The sequence below is a fragment of the Monodelphis domestica genome, chromosome 1 (genome assembly GCF_027887165.1).
Source record: "Monodelphis domestica isolate mMonDom1 chromosome 1, mMonDom1.pri, whole genome shotgun sequence".
Taxonomy (NCBI): domain Eukaryota; kingdom Metazoa; phylum Chordata; class Mammalia; order Didelphimorphia; family Didelphidae; genus Monodelphis; species Monodelphis domestica.
In genome coordinates, this window is record NC_077227.1 from 360,743,326 (window position 1) to 360,762,369 (window position 19,044).

The 19,044-nt window shown below is 36.0% G+C and overlaps 1 protein-coding gene across 5 annotated transcripts in view; it reads right to left on the reverse strand.

Annotated features, from left to right (window-relative positions):
• Positions 1–7,213: 7,213 nt before the first annotated feature.
• EBF1 (EBF transcription factor 1) overlaps positions 7,214–19,044 on the reverse strand; it is a 452,008-nt gene continuing 440,177 nt past the window's right edge. For all 5 annotated transcript variants that reach the window (XM_056811532.1, XM_056811529.1, XM_056811530.1 and 2 more), the window contains one exon: positions 7,214–10,429. In XM_056811532.1, the coding sequence (XP_056667510.1) occupies positions 10,398–10,429 (32 nt within the window). In that variant the 3' untranslated portion in view covers positions 7,214–10,397. The remainder of the gene's footprint in view (positions 10,430–19,044) is intronic.

Here is a 19,044-nt window from a genome sequence, read left to right on the forward strand (position 1 = left end):
TTACTTTGTCTTTTTGCAATTCAGTTAATTTTGGCTTTAATAAATTTAGATGTTATGCCATTCATTCATACACATTTAATATTGATATTGGTCCATTGTCTTCAATTTCTTTCAGCATAAATTGATTCCTTTCATGTGTCTCTTTGTATTATTAATTTTTATTTTGGCTTTGAGAATCTTCTTATAGCAAATCTTCTATTTTGATTCATTTAAATTTTATTCCATAGATTTCTCAGTATTTTTTTGCCTTTTAGATATTTTTTAAAAATAAAGCACATTGTGGAATTTTGTTTTCTTAGCCAATCTGTCACTCTTTTAAAATTTTATTGGGTTCTTTAATCAAATCACATGTCAATATTGATTTTTTAAATTATAATTTTTTGTTCCCTTTTCTCTTTTAATTTAGTACTTTGTGCCTACAGTTAGTTTTTCTTAATCTACTTTAATATAATCCTATTCTCACAGGTTCCTTCTCCATACATTCAATCCTACCAATCCTGTTAGTTTTTCCCTAGTTATGAAGTTTACATAATTTGTTTATTTTTTTCTTCCTTTTACTTAGTTATCTAATTCCTAACCACTTCCTATCCTCTTTTGCCTTCTCTGTTAAGTGGTTAGTTGAAAATTGCCCTGTCTCTCTTCCTACCAAATTCTTTTGTTTTTAGGTTTTTTTCTTTTCTTTTTTGCTGATTCCCTTTACTAAGAAGGATTTTCTTACTTTATTCTTTTCTTACTTTTCTTCCCTTTCTATCTATACAGAACTTTGCATCATTAAATCAAGATACTTAATATTCAATTGATAATGTAACTAATCTAGATGTTTATTTCTCCTTTATTTTCATTGTATTCATTAAATAATTAAAGCTTTGCAAGTACCAAGTTTGATCTTTGGCCTCCTATTTCAGACATATACTTCTTGCCTATCAGAGTTTTTTTCATTGGATCCTTTTGCCTTGGTTGAATTGAGACCCACCCTCGACTTTCCTTTCTCCCTGGTTCAATTTTTTCCTTTTGCCATTTCTATTCTTCTAGAGACCCTTTTCTTACTTGGGAACTAAAAAAGTTTTTTTTTTTATTCATTGGTGGATTTGATTAGGGTACATTAAATCTTCTTTATCCTTCATTTGCCCTCTTCCCATATTTGTACCTTACTACTCAATAATTTTTAGTCCCCCAAAATATATTGATTCACCTTTAGGAGGCTTGTGAAATTTAGTCCATAGTGTTTCAAGCCTGTTCCTCTGCAGTCAATTCTTGTTATTTCTTTAAACTCATCTTTCAATTTATCTCTTTGTATACTTAAAATCTTTTAATACAGCTTCTTTTACCTAATAAATCAGTCTTTCTCTTTTTTTTCTTGTAATAGTCTCTACAAATGGAATAATTTATTTCATTCTTCATCCTTTTCTCGGTAGTTTTACTTATTTACATTCATCATATTTCTATTGTTTAAAATATTTGTAAGTCAAATTTTATTCTCACTTTTATTGTTTTTTTGTTTCTTTTATAATATTACCTCAAATACCTCCCTTATTGAACAATATTTTTTATTGATGACAAAGTTCAGGTTGGCAGGGTTTGTCATTTTGGACTGAATTTTGAACATCTTTTTTTGTTATAAAATAGTATAATCTTCTATTCTGTAGTTTCTAGTGGATGCAGGATAGTCTTGTATTGTGTGCATTTTCATTCTTTTGTATTCGAAGGCCTTTCTCCTGTCTATTTGAAGAATTCACAAGATTCTGTATTTTATCAGATGGTGGTCCAACTTCCTTTGTCGCAAAATAGTTTTTGGAGCTGTTTTCTGGTTCTTTGGTCACTAGCATCCCTTCTGATTTTATACCTTCCCCATTGATTTATCTGGTTGTACTCTAGATATTTGTTGAGTTTTCTTCCTCCTGAGAGCTTTGGTGGTTTTAGCCTTTTTTATTCTTATCCCTTATTGCTCACTTTCTGTCTCTTTCCCTTTTAATGATAAGTTAATAAGTTAACCCACAAAGAATGGATTTCAAAGCTATCCTTGCCTCCTCTCAGATTGGGGAATTTATTTTTCACTAGTATCATTCTTAATCTCAAGTGACTTCTAAAGAAACAGAACCAATCCTATCTACACATAAGTCTCTTTTCCTCTCCAAGTATAAACTTGGGTACTCCTCACTCTATGCCAGCCCTCTATCCATTGTGCCATCTGGCTGCCAATGTTAAGCCCCTAAGATGGATCAGTTATCTAAAACTTTTCTGGTAATGCTTAGATTTTCCAGTCCATACTAACTCTTAAAATGAGGAATTAATTAAATTTACTAAACATTCTGGCCTTTTTATTTTGTCAACTCTTTTCAGGCTTCTCAGGGTATCTCTTGTCCTATGCTATGACTTTCTTTCTAATCTCAGTACTGAACACAGAATTTGGCATGTAGTAATGGGTGCTTAATAAATGCTTGTTGACTCACTGATATTAAGCAATTTATGAGTAATCTCTTTTACTTTCTTTACTTTTCATAACTTTAGAAGCAATAGTTGTGTTTTTCCAGACTGAAGAGCAATGTCACATTGGTTAAATTACCTTTTTCTGAGCTTTCACATATTTTTTCATGTCTTAAATGGGATGAACAGAATTAGATTTACTATTTTTAGTATGGTTGTGCTCTCCTGGTTTTTTGAAAGGTTTGTATCCATGATGATGCCCAATCTTCTTTTGGCTTCATTATTTTTCAATGAACACTTCATCTTGAAGGGTTACAGTAGACCTTAGGTCCTATGTTTGGGTTTATTTTGTTACAAATAAAGATATTGCTTCCCTCAGTAGTATATAAGATCTTTGAAGATGACCTGTGTGCATTATTGGCTTTGCAACTTTACCACTTTGCACATGGTAGCTGCCTAATATTTGTTGAATTGAACAGGATTTAACTTATTTCCTAATTTGATTCCATTGATAGCACTTTAGTGGGATTACAACTGGTAATTCTCAGGACTCAGCTTTGTCTCTTGTAATGAATGCTTGGTAAGTTAAGAGAAAACTATTAAAATGGAGCATAATGAGACATATCTGAAGGGTAGAGGAGGAAATAACCCACAAGGGACACCAAGTGTCTTATAGACCTTGACCACAGCAGGCAATCAAGGAATGAATAATAAGGCTATGGCTTAGTCAGATCTAGCCCTAATACTAACAGCCAGGGTTAATATAATAGAGGAAAAGGGAGGAAAATGGAAACTGAAAGAGAAAGCAAGAAAAGATCAGAAAGCAGAAGGGAACAGAGAGGCCTAAATGTATACCAAAGAGAGATAGGCACTCAAATTATCTATTTCTGCCTTATAGAATACTCAGTGCCTGTTGTTTTATGTTACTTGAATTATCTTTTCTTCCTTCTTTGACAACAAAACAAGTTTTTTCTCTTGCTCCAACACATCCTTTAGTTATTGTGTCATATGTTCTACAAAGATAAACCCTTTTTAGTCATTGGATTTTGAGCAGAGAAGTCCTAAGATTGCATTTTGTTCAACACATCAGTTCTGTATGTATCTATATCCATGGATAGATATATCCTATGGAAGTCTTCATTTAATAGGTAAAAAATTGGTGGTGCAAAGATGAAGAGACATTTATGATCACATAAGCATTAAGTAGCTGGTTCAGGATACTAATTCAGGTCCTTGGATACTGTGTCATCCAGTGTTATTTCTAGCACACCAGCCTCCCTACCTCTCTTCTGAAATTTCAGGCTCCACTGGAGTTAGTTTCAGAATAATATTGGTCATAGGGATATTATAGCTAGACAGCCTGGAATTCTTTAGAAAAGAGTAAATTTGCCCTTTGGGGGCACAGAGATGGAACAATGAGTTTTTTAATAGGAAGGCTATTGACAACTGATTATCTCTACTATTGGGAAAACTAGTCTCAGCTCCCTCTTTTGATGGGAAAAATAGGTGAGGAAAAAAGTGATAAGATTTCAAGGGAAATGATTTATTTGTATTATGGAGCATTTTTTAACAAGGACATTTGAAGACAGAAATTTTAATTCCTTCTAATCCTCTTGTTCTCTGTTCAAATACAACAGTGAGTGATCAGCAAGGCTCACTGTGGGCAGGACAATATTTTATGTTTCTTTTATATGTCATTACACCAAGCCTAGTGCTAGAGTCTACCTAAAAAAGCAACTAAGAATTTCTACTTTACCCATTTAAATATCTTCTCTTTTTGGTATTTTCATCTAATTCATAATTTATGTTTCCATTGTATATCTATCATAATAGGATCTATGTGGAATGATGTTTTTAAAAGTACCCCTTTTTCTTTTTATGAAGTCATTATAAAATGAATTAGTTATGAATCCAAGATGAATACATGTGTGTATGTATTGAAGAAAAGAATAAAATATTTAAGAATGCCCACTTCCCTATTAGTGTCCCTCCCCTTCCTACTCTTCTGTTATCTTGATTGGTCCATTCCTTCTTCCCCCCCCCCCACCCCGCCCTCATTACTTCCAAATCTGGGATGATAGATTCCAAAGGGGTTCTTTTTGATGGAGGTTCTTATGCTGGCCTTCGGGGAATATTGGTTGGTGGGAGCTGGGGGGAGGGCAACCACGCAGACAGGAAAAGATTTCATTACTTTGGTCCCATCATAGCTACCAAGAATTTAGTTCTATGAGAGGGAATACATAGGCTATTGCCCATATATTGGAAGCCGAAAGGCTACAAACTTGAAGTAATTGGTTCTATTTAACATAATCAGTAGAAGTTCTACAATCACTGAATGAAAGTGTGCTAAGTAGATAAAAACCAGTCCCACTGTAGCATAATTCTCCAGAGAGCAGAGATAAAAATACTCGATGCTTAAGTTTTTTTTTTAAAGGAACAAAATATTTTCAATTCTAAAAACTAAATCTCCTTCCTAACATAAATATAATAATACCCTCTGAAGAAGATGATGATGCCAGGGAGATGGGAGAGAAAGTAAATGAAAATGACACAGTAGTTGACTTTAGCCTCCAACATTACAGATAAATAACTGGAAAAACTGTTAAAGAAGGAAGGTCTCCTTTTCTTTGAAGTAAGTTGCCATCAAACCATATGAAGCACAATAGAGGTAACAATGAGTTCAGAGATATTTTGACTCAAATAAGATTTCTTGGGGGCAGTGAGGTGGCACAGTGAATAAATAGAGCTTTGGACTTGATGTCAGGAAGACTCATCCTCCTGATTTCAAATCCAGCCACAGGCACTTAACAACTGTGTGATCATGGGTAAGTCATTTGACCTTGTTTGCCTCATTTTCCACATCTGTGAAATGAACTGGAAATGGAAATGGCAAACTACTCTAGGATCTTTGCCAAGAAAACTCCAAATGGGGACATGAAGAGCCAGACATGACTGAAAAACAACTGAACAAGAATTTGTTGACCTCCTTTATATAATATCTATGTTCATGTGACCTCCAAGGCATGACTGCCTTGGTTTTCATGTTTCTAATAGAATCAAAGATTCACAGATGTAAAGCCAAAAAAAAAAAGCCCTAGAGGTTAAACCTAATCCCATATTTTCACCGATAAGAAAACTGAAGTCAAGAGAGGTTGTTACTTGCTTAAGGTCACATAGACATAGTAAGTGGCAGAGGTAGGGTTTGAACTCCAGTCCTCTGACTACAAATCCAGTCCCTTCCCCACAATACTTTGGTGCCTCACTTAAAATTAAAGCATGTCAGAGTTGGGAGGGACCTTGAAAATCTCCTAGGCCACTCCCTATTTTTTCACTACATCATCACTGTGCAGATTTGGAAACAGATTCAGATCAAAGAGACTTCTCTAAAGTTATATATTTCTTTTTCCATTCTTCGCTGTGAAACCTAAACAAGTCTTTCTGCCACATACTCAGACATGACCAGTTTTCCTCTCTGCTCTGACTTGTCATGGTTCATGATGCCCTGGTGGAAAAGTGGTGACTGAAATTAAATTGTATCTTCTCATTTTCCTTTCTAAAAGTTCTTTACAAAAATTGGGGGATTGTGTTTAATGAGGATTGTTAAGACACTGTCATCTTTGAAAGCAAGGAGATAAACCAAACAACTTCTCAAGGTCACTTATACTCAGGCTTGGGCATAGTGAATGTAAGATTCTTAGTGGTGATGACTGCAAACGAGGTATAAACCTTCCCACACTTATTCCTTAATGATAACGTAATTCTTTCCCTCCAATTGAAATTGAATCCCTCCAATTGATCCTGTATCTACCTTGTTTATACATGGTTGTTTCCATGCTGTCTCCCCATTAGACTGTGAGCTCCTTGAAGGCATGGGTTGTCTGCCTTTCTTTATAACAGGCACACAGTGAGCACTTAATGAATGTTTGTTGACTGTGACCAATAATAGGGAAATTATCTCATTGAGTACTCATAGATTCTTGCCATGGCAACACAACTAGTAGATATTAGTGGATGCACTGAATCAGTATGAGCTTCTCAGTGAGAATGCAGTGTGAAGGTTCAGGCATCAGTTCTAATATGTACATCTTCATTATTAAACATCCACTTAAGAAATACCTTTCTGAGAAATTAGTTTGGTCTCACAAAATTATGTTTAATCTTGGAACAAATTAACTCATAGGATCGAGTTCTCATTTATCAGAAATGGAAATTTATATCCTGGATGCATACACTTTTCAACTCATTAATATGACTGTGTAAATTTTTCTTCACTGAGTGGAAAAAACCTACTGTGTACATGACCAAAAAAGAAAAAAAGATGGCGCAAGGGTTGAAGATTTTTTTCAAAGAGCAACGGAAATTAATCCATTGACTAGAAGCTTTTGTGGAATTCATTAGCAGCCATATGTGACCAGCCTGATGCCACAGAGCTCCAAAAAGGCAAGTCCCCCAAATTATCAATCAATCATGGCCCAGGCCCCTCTCCATGGTGACTCAGGGATGAAAGGAGGGCTCTCTAGGCTATGGGTCAGCATGGACATCTGCAGGTCTGGATGCTGCCAGCAGAGGGCAGCAGTACACTTTGCATACCAATTTGCATCCCAAATTAGCAAAAGCCCAAAAGAGCATCAAACAAAGAAAGTGGGTGTCTGGAGCTACACTAATTGTGAGATACATCTATTTCTTCCTTCTTTGCCCATCAAAGACAGCCTGACCAGCCAGAAACATGGAGTGATGCTGCCCTTTGGACCATCTGAAATAGAAATAAATACACAACTAGGAGCTGTCATCACAGACAGGAAGTAACTTTAATTAAATATCGTGAAAGTTGAAAAGTTTTTACAGCTTGAATTTCTGCAAAAAAATTATAACAATCTCTACAGTAGTTAGTTTCTCTAACAATAGAACTGTACAGTGTGTGTCTATTCAAAAAAGTTTTGATAAGAAGGTGAAAGGTTAGTAGATTTAGAGATGACTTGTTTTAATTAACCTGTATCCTAGTACAACTGTGAGGCCGGGGCATCTCTTATGCAATCCAGTCACTGAGAAGCTGCATTTTTTCCTTTTTCTTTTCTTTTTTTTTTCAAACTGAAATTGGAATTGTCTTTTCTTTATTTTCCACTTAAAGCCATATTCTGTATTTAAGGGGAATCTTTTACCTCATCAAAGGAGTTTTGTGTGGATGGAAGCAGGGCAAAGGGCCTGAACTTCCCTTCCTCCCGTCCCTATAAATAGCGGCAACAAAACACCAAGCGTACACATCTTACAGGCTCTTTGGATTTTGAAGAAAAGGTCTAAGCATACTGCACATGGCTGACAGATGGGCGCAGTCTGTCGTCGCTGTCCGAAGGGGCTCCCCCCCTAGGCTGAGCGAGGGTTCCCAAACAGCTCAGGGGCTCACCAGACAAAATATGGCTTTAAATCATGTACATCTCCAGGCCAGCGCTTACCGGGCGAATTAGGACAACCTTTCTGAGTACCGAGAAGCTAAGCGTCAATGTCGCTGACATTTTCCAGTTCTTTTTAAAAATTTTATTTTTCTTTCTCACCATGAAAAAAATCTGCCTTCCTCCCCTCCTGTCCCCCCTCCCCAGTCCCTCCCTTCCCCCGAACCCCATAAAAATCGCACTCTGACAGTCTAGTGGAAACCATTGCAAAATCCATACAGGGGGCATGCACAGTTGCAGCATTGTTGTAAATGATTTCTTGTAAAAAGTTACATTGTCTTAAGGTAACAAAACAGTTCTTTTGTGCTTTTCAATTTTTTTCTTAGAATGTTAGTGATGATTGACAGTTCTGGTGCACAGTACAATGTACAAGTGAAATGAATATGATTTGCATTGTTAAGGCATCCAATCTGCTGGTTTATATTTATGTGAAAGACAGAGGAAATATACAAGCAGACGTAAGAAAGAAAGTATTTTCATCGATTTCTATGAAGTTTCTCCCCAAATTTAATGCACAAAATGCGTCACTCCAAAGGGGAGAGATTCCATGCATATTAATAGAGTAAAACAGCATTAGTTTTTTTGTGTTTTTTTTTGTAAGCTTCCAAAGCAAAGGATACATTTTCTTAAATCTACAGAACTAAATGCTACAAGAATAATATGCTACTTTTTTTTGCCATATATTGGAAAAAACTTCTTAACTTACAAATAATACAAAAATAGACAATGGCTTTTGGGTTGAAATAAAAAAAATGGAAGCAGGGTTTAAAACAATACTAAAAATAACTATAAATGAAGTGTTCAAAAATCACATTGAAACAGCTAATACAACTGTAGGTGACCAAACAAATCAGCACTTTTCACATAGCAAACATACACAATAAAATAAACAGAGGGGCAGGGAGGGCAATGGGAAAAAAAAAGCAATGTACAAATTCCAAAGATAAATACATTATTTATAATGGATATTTTACAAAATCCCCTTTAAAACAAAAAAAAAAAAAGCTTTTTTTAATTAATTTTGCAAGTATGTGCAAGCTAAAGGTAGTGAGCTCTCTTTGCAAAATATGCAGTAAAATCTTTTGTGATATTGAAAAAACTGTCTTAAGACATTAAAATGTATAAATAGAACAACAACTTTGGCAAAAAATCACAAAAAATCTACAGTATTTATAACTACATACAAAAACACAACAGCAAAGAAAAATATCAGGTAAATGCATCCTCAGAACTTTGCTGCATCTTTGACTCTTAATTTTTAAGAACACTTCCCAGATAATGATAGCAAAATTCCTGTAGAACAAAAAGCTATGGTTTGGAGGTTTCAGCCTTTGATCATTCCCCCTCCCGCCCCCCTCCCAGTTTCACGTTTCCATTTACTATTTATTCCAAAGCACTTAACCTGTTGCTTAACCTATTATGTTACAAACAGTAAGGGTCGACTAATACAGGAGCTATCTGAGTGGGACATGAGTGAAAATTCCTGCATTGCACCTTTTGTCAGTTCCTTGCAATGGTGGTGATGATGGGAAGTCGGCCTATGAGAAGAGTCAATGGCAATATGTTTTTGTTTTTTGTTTGCTCGTTTGTTTTTTCCTTTTCAATGGAGGGGTTAGAGGATAGATTTTGGCTTGAAAACACACACGGGTGTGTTGTCTAGAGTTTTATGCCTGGACCCTGTTCCATGAAGTCTCAAAGGAGATTTTTACATGAATACAGACTATTACACCAAACTCTCTGGAGGCCACTGACTTCAGAAGATTCTGATATATTAGCAAAAGAGAATGGCAGCAGGTTTCAATATGCAGTTTCAGCAATCTATCTAGAGGCACTGAATTTTTGGAGTGGAAGAGAAAGATGTGATCATTTAAATCGCTTAACTTTCCAGGTTGCATTTATTTACATGATTACTTAAGACAATGATACAAAAAGAGATCAATAAGCTTGTACTCCTATGGGGTGGCAGGTTAAGTTAGATACTGAAAATGCACTGTATGAGCAAACTACCACTTGATATGCATTTAAGGCGTAAGAGCCGACCCTTAGTCTTCTAGAAAACTCTAACTGGCATTCCTATTCTGTCCCATACAAGCTTTTTTAAACTTTTTTTTTTAATGTCACCGCTTCATTCTCCCTTTACACAGCTTTAAAAACATCATAAATTAAAACATGGAGTCGTATTTATAGTGTCCCTCATATATAGCTTTACGGTTTATAAAAGACAAATGATTGTTGAGTTAAGCTTTTTTTCTTTAAAAAAAAAGTGGATTTTCTTTTATCAACACAGAATAAATATATCTCCCAAATACTTGGGATGTACAACTTTAACCAACACCCTGCACTTGCAGATTCATTCCAATTTCAGTATTTGCAAGGTCGGTGATTTTGTTTGTTTAAAAATCTGCAGTTATTGTGATTCCTCTTAAAAAGGCCTGAGTTAAAAGTTCCACTCTGGGACTTGTATCAGATTTCTCTCTGTAGCAGGATCCAACCTCTTCATTAATAAAATTCTTCAAGGCAATTCTTTCACATGGGAGGGACAATCATGCCAGATATAGCTGTTGAAAGAAAAGAGGGAGAGAAAAAAAGGAGTCAATGTTTTTCAATGCAGACTTTTCACTGGGAGGAGAAAAACACAATGTTGGATTGAGTGTGCTCATCTGTTCTGTAATTTGATTTTGTTATAAAACTGGGATTGCATTTTTTTTATCGACACACACATATTACATATATGGGTGTGTAACAAAATAACTAAACACGTCTCCAAATCTGATTTCAATTTTAAAACATAGCTGGAAAGTTACATAGTTTGAATGCCGCTGGGAAAGTTGAGACCTAAAACTTTGCAAAATAAAGAGAGAATTTTCATTAAGTTAGTAACTCTTTTTCTCTCTCTTCCCCCAACCCCCATGAGGATGGCCAAACATAATCCCATCTGCCAGCAGTTTACACAGAAAGCTATGGTGTTTTGCATTTTGCAGACACAAACACTAGGGGTATCTGGCTGTAAACAATTCTTGGGTTAGTTCATTTCCATGCCCATGTTTGGGGCTGGGGGAGAGACAGAGAGACAGAGAGAGAGACAGACACAGACACAGAGAGAGAGGCAGAGGCAGAGGCAGAGGCAGAGACAGAGACAGAGACAGAGACAGAGAGAGAGAGAGATTTCAATCTGTACTGTGCACTGTGGAAAAGAATTTTTATGTCTATGAAGGAAAAAAAGAGGACAAAGAGGCTAATTTTTAATGGGGCTCCCCCCCAAAAAAAGATGATGTCTTCCAAACTGAGGCAATAGTTCCAACTGAGCCACCGGGTGCCTAACGTGGCTCCTGGAAAAAGTAGAACCGTAGAACCAAGAGGAGGGCAAGCAAAGTCTAATAGCATACTGGAAGACTCTATGGACTAGGAGTCAAGAACCCTGAGTTCTAGTCTCAGCTATGTGGTATATCACCTATTTTCTCTAGGCCTCAGTTTACCTCATCTGTAAAATATTTTGGAATCTTTGGGCTATGATCCTATAAAGACTAAGTGGAGTGTCCAGAGATTCCAGAGGAGATCCTAGAAGGTAGAAAGACAGAGAACAAAAAGGAAACTGGTTTTGGGCAAGCAAACTCTACTTATTGATTTTGCCACCAACATTCTTTGTAACCTTAGGCAAACTCTCTGAGTCTGTTTTCTTACCTGTCAAATGAGGATTCTACAAGCCCTACCTATTCCACGGGGTTCTATAATGGTCATGTGAGATCTTACATGTGAAAGCACTTGGAAAACCTGTAAAGCACTATGCAAATGGATGGAGATATTACAGGGATGGGGTTAGGGCTAGGAAGAACTGATTGCAACCAAGCAAATAGTCACAAGTTTTATATTTAAAAGAAATGTTGGAATAGAGACTGGATTTGTGCTTTCCATGCATAGAGGATTCCCAAAAGAGGCAACTCTTTTGACCAATGACCTGGAACTTTCTTTAAAGAGAAGGGTGTTAGAGAGGCATCTAGAACACTGAAAAGTTAAGTGACTTGATTAGTGTCACAAAGCCAGTATACATCAGAGAGAGAACTTAAACCTAGCTCTTCCTCACAAAAAGGCCAGCTCTCTACCCACTATGTAACACTCTCTCAAATAGAAATACAGGAAACATAGGCCTGGAGTCAAGAGGACCTGAGTTCAAATTTGGATTTAGAGACTTACTAGCTGTGTGACCCTGGGCAATTCACTTAACCCCAAATCCCTAGCCTTTACTGTTCTTCTTAGAACTGATATTAAGATAGAAGGTAAATTAAAAAAAAAGAAAGAAAGGAAGAAAGGAAGAAAGGAAGAAAGGAAGAAAGGAAGAAAGGAAGAAAGAAAGAAAGAAAGAAAGAAAGAAAGAAAGAAAGAAAGAAAGAAAGAAAGAAAGAAAGAAAGAAAGAAAGAAAGAAAGAAAGAAAGAAAGAAAGAAAGAAAGAAAGAAAGACAGAAAGATATAGCATATACTTAATCATTTCCCCCTTAGAATTGAATGAAATTAGACATTTCAAAATAAGTTATGATGGTGAATATTCCAGTTGATCAGAAATGATGTGCAGTTGTTGGCATAGATGGCCCATGAAAGGAAGCACAGTGAAGGAATTTCTGAGGCAGTGGACTAGAGAACAACTAAATATAAAGAATCTGTCATTTTACTCATGAATCCCACATTTTAGGAAAGGATGGTTCCCAGGAAGTTACCCTCTCTATTTCCTAGTTCTCCTGGCCAGAATGTGAAATCATTGATTTTTTTTAGCAGCTCAAGTAAAGTTGGGGTTCAGCGTAGCTCAGCTAGGTTTAGGCTCTCAGGCTTTCCTTCCCCACCCTAAAGACATTTTAAAGTAAAAAAAAATGCATTTTGTCAAACACTTTTTCCGTTAATTTTTAAACCCATCTGTATTTTCAGGGAAATTGAATCCACATGTTTCTGATTCATTTACACGTAAATCATCCAAATGTTGTTTTGCAAGAACAGTTTGCAATCCAACAACTCCTGGAGTCTTTTTCATAAGCCTTCCTAAGCCTTTTTTTTTTCTTAGAAACAGGAAGTTGCCTCTTGCCAAAAGCAGACCAACTTAAACCCCAAAAGGATTGATTACAGTTTGAAACTCAGACCCCCCAAGATTCAAGAGGGTCTTAGATATGATTGAATCTGAGAATTCAACAATTATGACATGAAATGGTGAAATGGATTGTAATTCCCCCCACAAATGGAAGTTTCTAATGTCACATCTAATCAGGCCATGTACCCTATTGAGTACCTTTAACCTTTAATATGTATACTACATGCCTTTTTTAAATGTATTCCCCATCCTCACCATTGAGATGGGTTCAGGTACCTTAAACTTTTTTGTGAAGTGAGTCTAAGGTTGGATCAATGGCCAACATCTTCTTGGATAGTTCTTCTTTGTACTGAAAGTCTACTCTAGAGTGATTACAGTAAAAAATGAGGTCTCCATGTGTACATACATATACACAGCTAACTTTGACTACATCAACCCGGTACAGAACAAGCAGGGATTTGACAAATATCTAGCTAACGTGGTCTATAGAAATAGCCCAAACACATAAGTTATGCCAAAAAAAAAAAGAAAGATCATGTTTAGATAACCATATGTTCCAAGCCCCAAAGTAGGTTTGGGGATGGAACTATATGTTTTAAATATCTCTGCTAACAAAATTAGGGTCTCCAGGGATGCTGGTGATTAGTCCAACTCCATTTTATTAGACAAAACTCCATTTGGGTTTTGTCTATAGCATAGAAAATAAAATTCATTGAGACCTGTACATGTAGAATGGAATCGGGTATCAAGTTAGTCTGGGTTGGACCCCATTTTAAAGGGATTTAGTTTTTCTACAGAAAAACCAAAATGGCAACCAAAGGTGATAGACAACATGGTTATTTTTGCCATCACAGATTTTTGTATGTCTGCTACAACACTGCAGTTTAATACTATTGGGGTTGGAATCTAGTGATGAAAACATTCAGCAAGATTGCTAGCACTTTTGGTTATTGGTGCCTTGCTTGACTCACATGAGGACCCCAAGTCCAGCAGTGATATCATCTCAAAATGTAACAGAGGAAGGCATACTGGATATGGAGTCTGAGGGCTTAGGTTTAAATCCTGACTCTGCTACTTACTGCATACCTTAGGCAAGTCCCAATAGCCCTGGGTGCCATTTTTCTCATCTAAAAAACAAAAGGAATGGATGAGATGCCCTTGGTCTCTTTCCTAATTTAGAACTCTGATCCCACCACCTCCCTTCTATGTAAACACTTTCTCCAAGAGGAACTCAATTCAATTAGCCTTTATTAAGCACTGACTCCATACAGAGCACTATGATAGTCACTAGAAATAAAAATGTGAAAAGAGTTTTGCCACCAATAACTTACATTTTGGGAGGAAATACAATATGTAAATAGATAAGTAAATCTGAGAGGACTCAGCCCTAATAACAAGGAGATCAGAAAAGGCTTCTTATAGGTAGAAGAACCTAAGCTAATCTTAAAAGGATGCCCTATATTCCAAGATACAGAAGTGAGACAGGCACAAAGGAGAGCCTGTGTAAAGATATGGACATAAGAAGTAAAAAGCTAAATTCAGGGAACAGAAAGTAGTTTAGGAGAAAAGGAGGAGGAAATAAATATGGTGGATTCATGAGCTTCACGTGCTCATGGCTTCCACGATATTTTGCATTCCATCCTGGCTTGTCATCTTGTCATTACCCTGTTGGTTTTGCCACCAAATATTTCAGCTTTCTGGACCACTGTACCTCCAAAGACCATACTAGAGGGGGCTTAATTGATTTAGCTTTGAAATTGCCCACCCTCCCACCTGCCTTTCCTATCTCAGCTGGAAATTGATTGTAATAACCCAGACTTATGTGTCTCCATTTTATTAAGCCATCCTTTACACACCACCATTTGTTGTTGTTCTGTTGTGTCCAACTCTTCATGAACCCATTTCGGGTTATCTTGGCAAAGGTATTGGAGTGGTTTCTGTATCCTTCTCCTACCCTTTTTAAAGATGAGGAACTGAGGCAAATAGGGTGACATGTATTGCACAGGGTTACAAAGCTAGTAATTGTCTGAGTCTGGTTTTGAACAGAGGAAGAGGAGTCTTTCTGACTCTAGGCCTAGCACTCTATTCACTGTTCCATTAGCGGCCCACACTCCACCATACCTAACATTCTACCATTTGCCTTGCAATAGTTCATGCCTTTCCATTTCTTCCTTTGAAAATTATAATAAAATTAATAGCCATTGCTACTAGAAAGGATGCATCAATTGGTTTTCCAGGGATTCTACTCCCATATCTGTGACTTCCTAAATTAAAATGTCCCTCCAAGGCAACTATTCCTCTATATGTATTGTCTCCTTTATCAGAATGTGGGCTCCTAGAGGGCAGAAACTCTCTTGCTTTTGTATGTGTCTCTAGCATTTTGCATAGTGCTTAGGGCATAGTAAATATTTAATAAATGCTCCATTCATTCATTCATTCATTCAAAGTAAGGCTGGTGCCAGATTTCAAAAGGCTTTAACTGCCAGGTTGAAACATTTGTATTATATCCAAGAGGCAATAAGTGGCTACTTAAGATTCTTCAACAGAAGCATGACACTGTCAGACTTCACCATTAAGATGATTATTTTGGAAGTCATTGGGAAAATGGATTGGAGGGGGGAAATACTGGAAGCCAGGGGGATCACTGCAACCATCCAGATGAGAGGAGATAAATCCCTGACCCAAAATGATGTCCATGTGAATGGAGAAAAAAGGGACATTTGTAGAGGAGTAGCAGAGGTATTAGCAAGTTGGTTTGAAATCCACTACAGTTTAAATTGATTTAATGCTTGCTGTAGTCATTTGATGAGAATAATATCAAAGTTGAAAGTATTATAGATTTGTGGGAATTGAGGAAACAATGTTTTCTTCCCAGAAACTACTATATATATTTATGTATACATATATATGTATATATATAAACAACATAAGAAAAATATACATACACACACATATATATATATATATATAAGAATCAAGCAAAAGGGAAAAAAAGGTCATAAGACTTTCTAGTTCTTTATGTGACTTTCTGGGCATGAAGAGGCACGGTTGAGATTTGATGAATTAGGTGAAATGGACTCTAGAGAGGATCAACATATTCACAGAGTTTGCTTTGAATACCTGGGCTTTAAGTATATATATATATATATATATATATATATATATATATATATATATATATATATATATATATATATATATATATATACTTAAGTATATATATATATATATACTATTTTTGTTAGCATGTGATAAAGAATACAATATGGAAAGATGTTTTCTGATCCTATCACTATAGCCTTTCATGAAACAGCTCTATCTGTGACTTGGGCTCCTCAAGAGCACTAAATTGAGAGTGTACAAGGTTAACATGGAACCTTGTCAGTGGTCACAAGACCAATGTCTCCAGTCAAGGAGAAGGAAGACAATGTCCCATGGACAATGATATTAAAGTAATGGAGCACACTGCTGTTGCCTCCAGTTCTTTGGCCCTGAGAAGGCAAACCAACCAGGATAGTTCAGCATCAAGTTTTAGAAATAACATCACTGAAGTGAACACAACAACAAGGTCTCTGGACATCATTTTTTCCTCTTTGTTTTTGAGAGACAAGACTAATATGCCCTAAAGTCGAGAATCCTTTGGAAGGAGAATAAAACTCTAGTAATTTGTAGTGAGGAAGAAGGTTAGTATCAATTTATGATAAGTTGAATTTTTTAAAAAGAACTGATGCTATATGATTTTGAAGAACACACAGTAACTGGGATTAGGATCACAAGGTACTTTAGGTGGTTAAGGACCACATTGGTTTGAATACAGCATTTCTTTGTATATAGGCTAAAACTCTAAGAAAAAAATGCACTAGAGAGAAAAATATAAATTGGCATAAAACAAAAACAATTTAACTTAGCAACACATTCAGGTTTTATACAGGTCAGATTTGGTGTAAAATGTGCTCTTGATTCAGACCAATATTGTAAATATGAATGATAACTACATTGTCAGATTGGGAAAAACTGTAGATATCGTTTACTGAGATTTTAGCAAAGTATTTGAAAAAGCTACTTATGCTATTCTTGTGGACATGATGCAGAGAAGTTAGATAAAAATAATATAGTTAGATGAAACTGGAACTGGTTGGCCAGATCCAAAGAGTAGTCATCAATGCATTAGTGTCAGTATGGAAAGAGGTCTCTAGTGGAGTGTCATAATGATCTGTGGTTTTTCCTGTTCTGTTTAATAATTTCATTAACGACCTAGATAAAATCATAGAGAGGACATGCTTATCAAATCTGAAGATGACCCAAAACTAGTAGGAATAGCTTATATGCTGGATGACAGAATCAGGATGTAAAATATTCTTGAAAAACTAGAACATTGATTTAATTGTAAAAAAATTATATTTAATGTGAATAAAATAAATCTCGAACTTGAGTTTAAAAAATCATATAGAGATTCAGTTATATTTAAAAAATCATCCAAAAATGTCTGGGAGGCTGATGGACTATAAGCTCATGGTTTGTGATATGACAACCAAAGCCACTATTTCAAATCATAAGCCATATTGAGATAGCTGATGTCCAGAATGAGTCAGACCATGTCTAGAGTATTCAGTTGAGATTCATGGGTATGACAAGGAATATTGATGTATTAGAGAGAATTCAAATGAATGTGAACAATAGTAAAAAACATTAAAATCATGATATCAGTTGAGATCAATTGAAGGACCAGGGGTGTTCAACCTATAAAAAATTTAGTGAGGGGTGAGAATGACAGCTCTCTTCCAATATTTGAAGGGCTGCCATTTGAAAAAAGGATTAGGCTTATTTGGTTGAACTCATTTACGAGGAACAGACAGAAACTACAAAGAAGCCAATTTTCTGGCTTGACATAAGGGGGAAAACTTTCTAATAATTAGGGATATCCCAAAGTAGAATGAACTGATGCAAAAAGATTGATGAGTTCCCTTACATAAAGACTTCTGGCTTGGAAAGTTCTAAGAATGACTTGAATAGATAGTCAGAAAGGTTCCTTCCAATTTGGAGATTCTATGATTTGCAAATAGCCAACATCTGTTATTGTTACAAAAACTATGATTAAATAAAAAGTGAAAGAAAAGGTTAGGATATTTTTTCTGGGTCTATTAAACTTGCCATGGGGCCAGTCCATCTATAAAGCTTTTCTTTGACCATTTTACTAAAAGTTTCTCAATAACAATCTTGGGTGTGAATTCCAGAGATCAGTTTAGTTCTAATGTTAAAGTCAAGTACAGTCTTTTTTAAAATACTTTTAATTACTTTTCTTGCTTCCCCTTAGGCTTGATGCTCTGGCCCAAAAACTGATTCATCCCCATGCACTTGAATTGAATCCTAACTGGAAATCATGGCCAACAAACATTGCAACAACTTTTACTTCTTAAGTCTTAAAGGCAATGTTATATTTTATTTTTCTTCCATGCACACCACTACTCAACTGTTGATTAAAAACCTTGTTATATTTTGTTTCTGACGTCAGATCAATTTTTAACAAGGTCAGTGACTGACAGTTCAAGAACGGTGGATTTACACTTTCCATGGTAGATTTGTGCTTTCCATATATTATATTATCATTCAAACTCCTTACAACTGACTCTAGTTTGAGGATTATACATCCCTGGTCTGCCAGTTTGAAAGTACACTAAATGCATTGTTGTGTTATATTTAGAGATCAGTTAAATCAGTCAGGCTTTTATGAATGGATTCATTCTCCTCTGTGGATGTATGCATTTTGTATCATGAATAATGCCATCTAAAATGTCATTTCAGAGTCAGTTTTTTCCCCTCCCTTTAAAAATTGACTAGCTGAAGAGAGTCAAAAGATCTCAATCAACAAGGATGCCTGAGCAATAGTAACCAGGAATGGCTGCAACATGCTGCCTTGCAAAGTGGTCCATAGGGTAGTAGGGAGAGAAATAGAAGAGATGAGCTTCTCCCAAAAATTGATTATCCATGTGATGTTGGCCAAGTCACTGACTTTTTTTGAGCCAGTCTTTCTTCATCTATGCAATGGGAATTAATCATATATAAAAGTGTTTTCTAAACTGTGAAGCAATAGATCAGGGGTT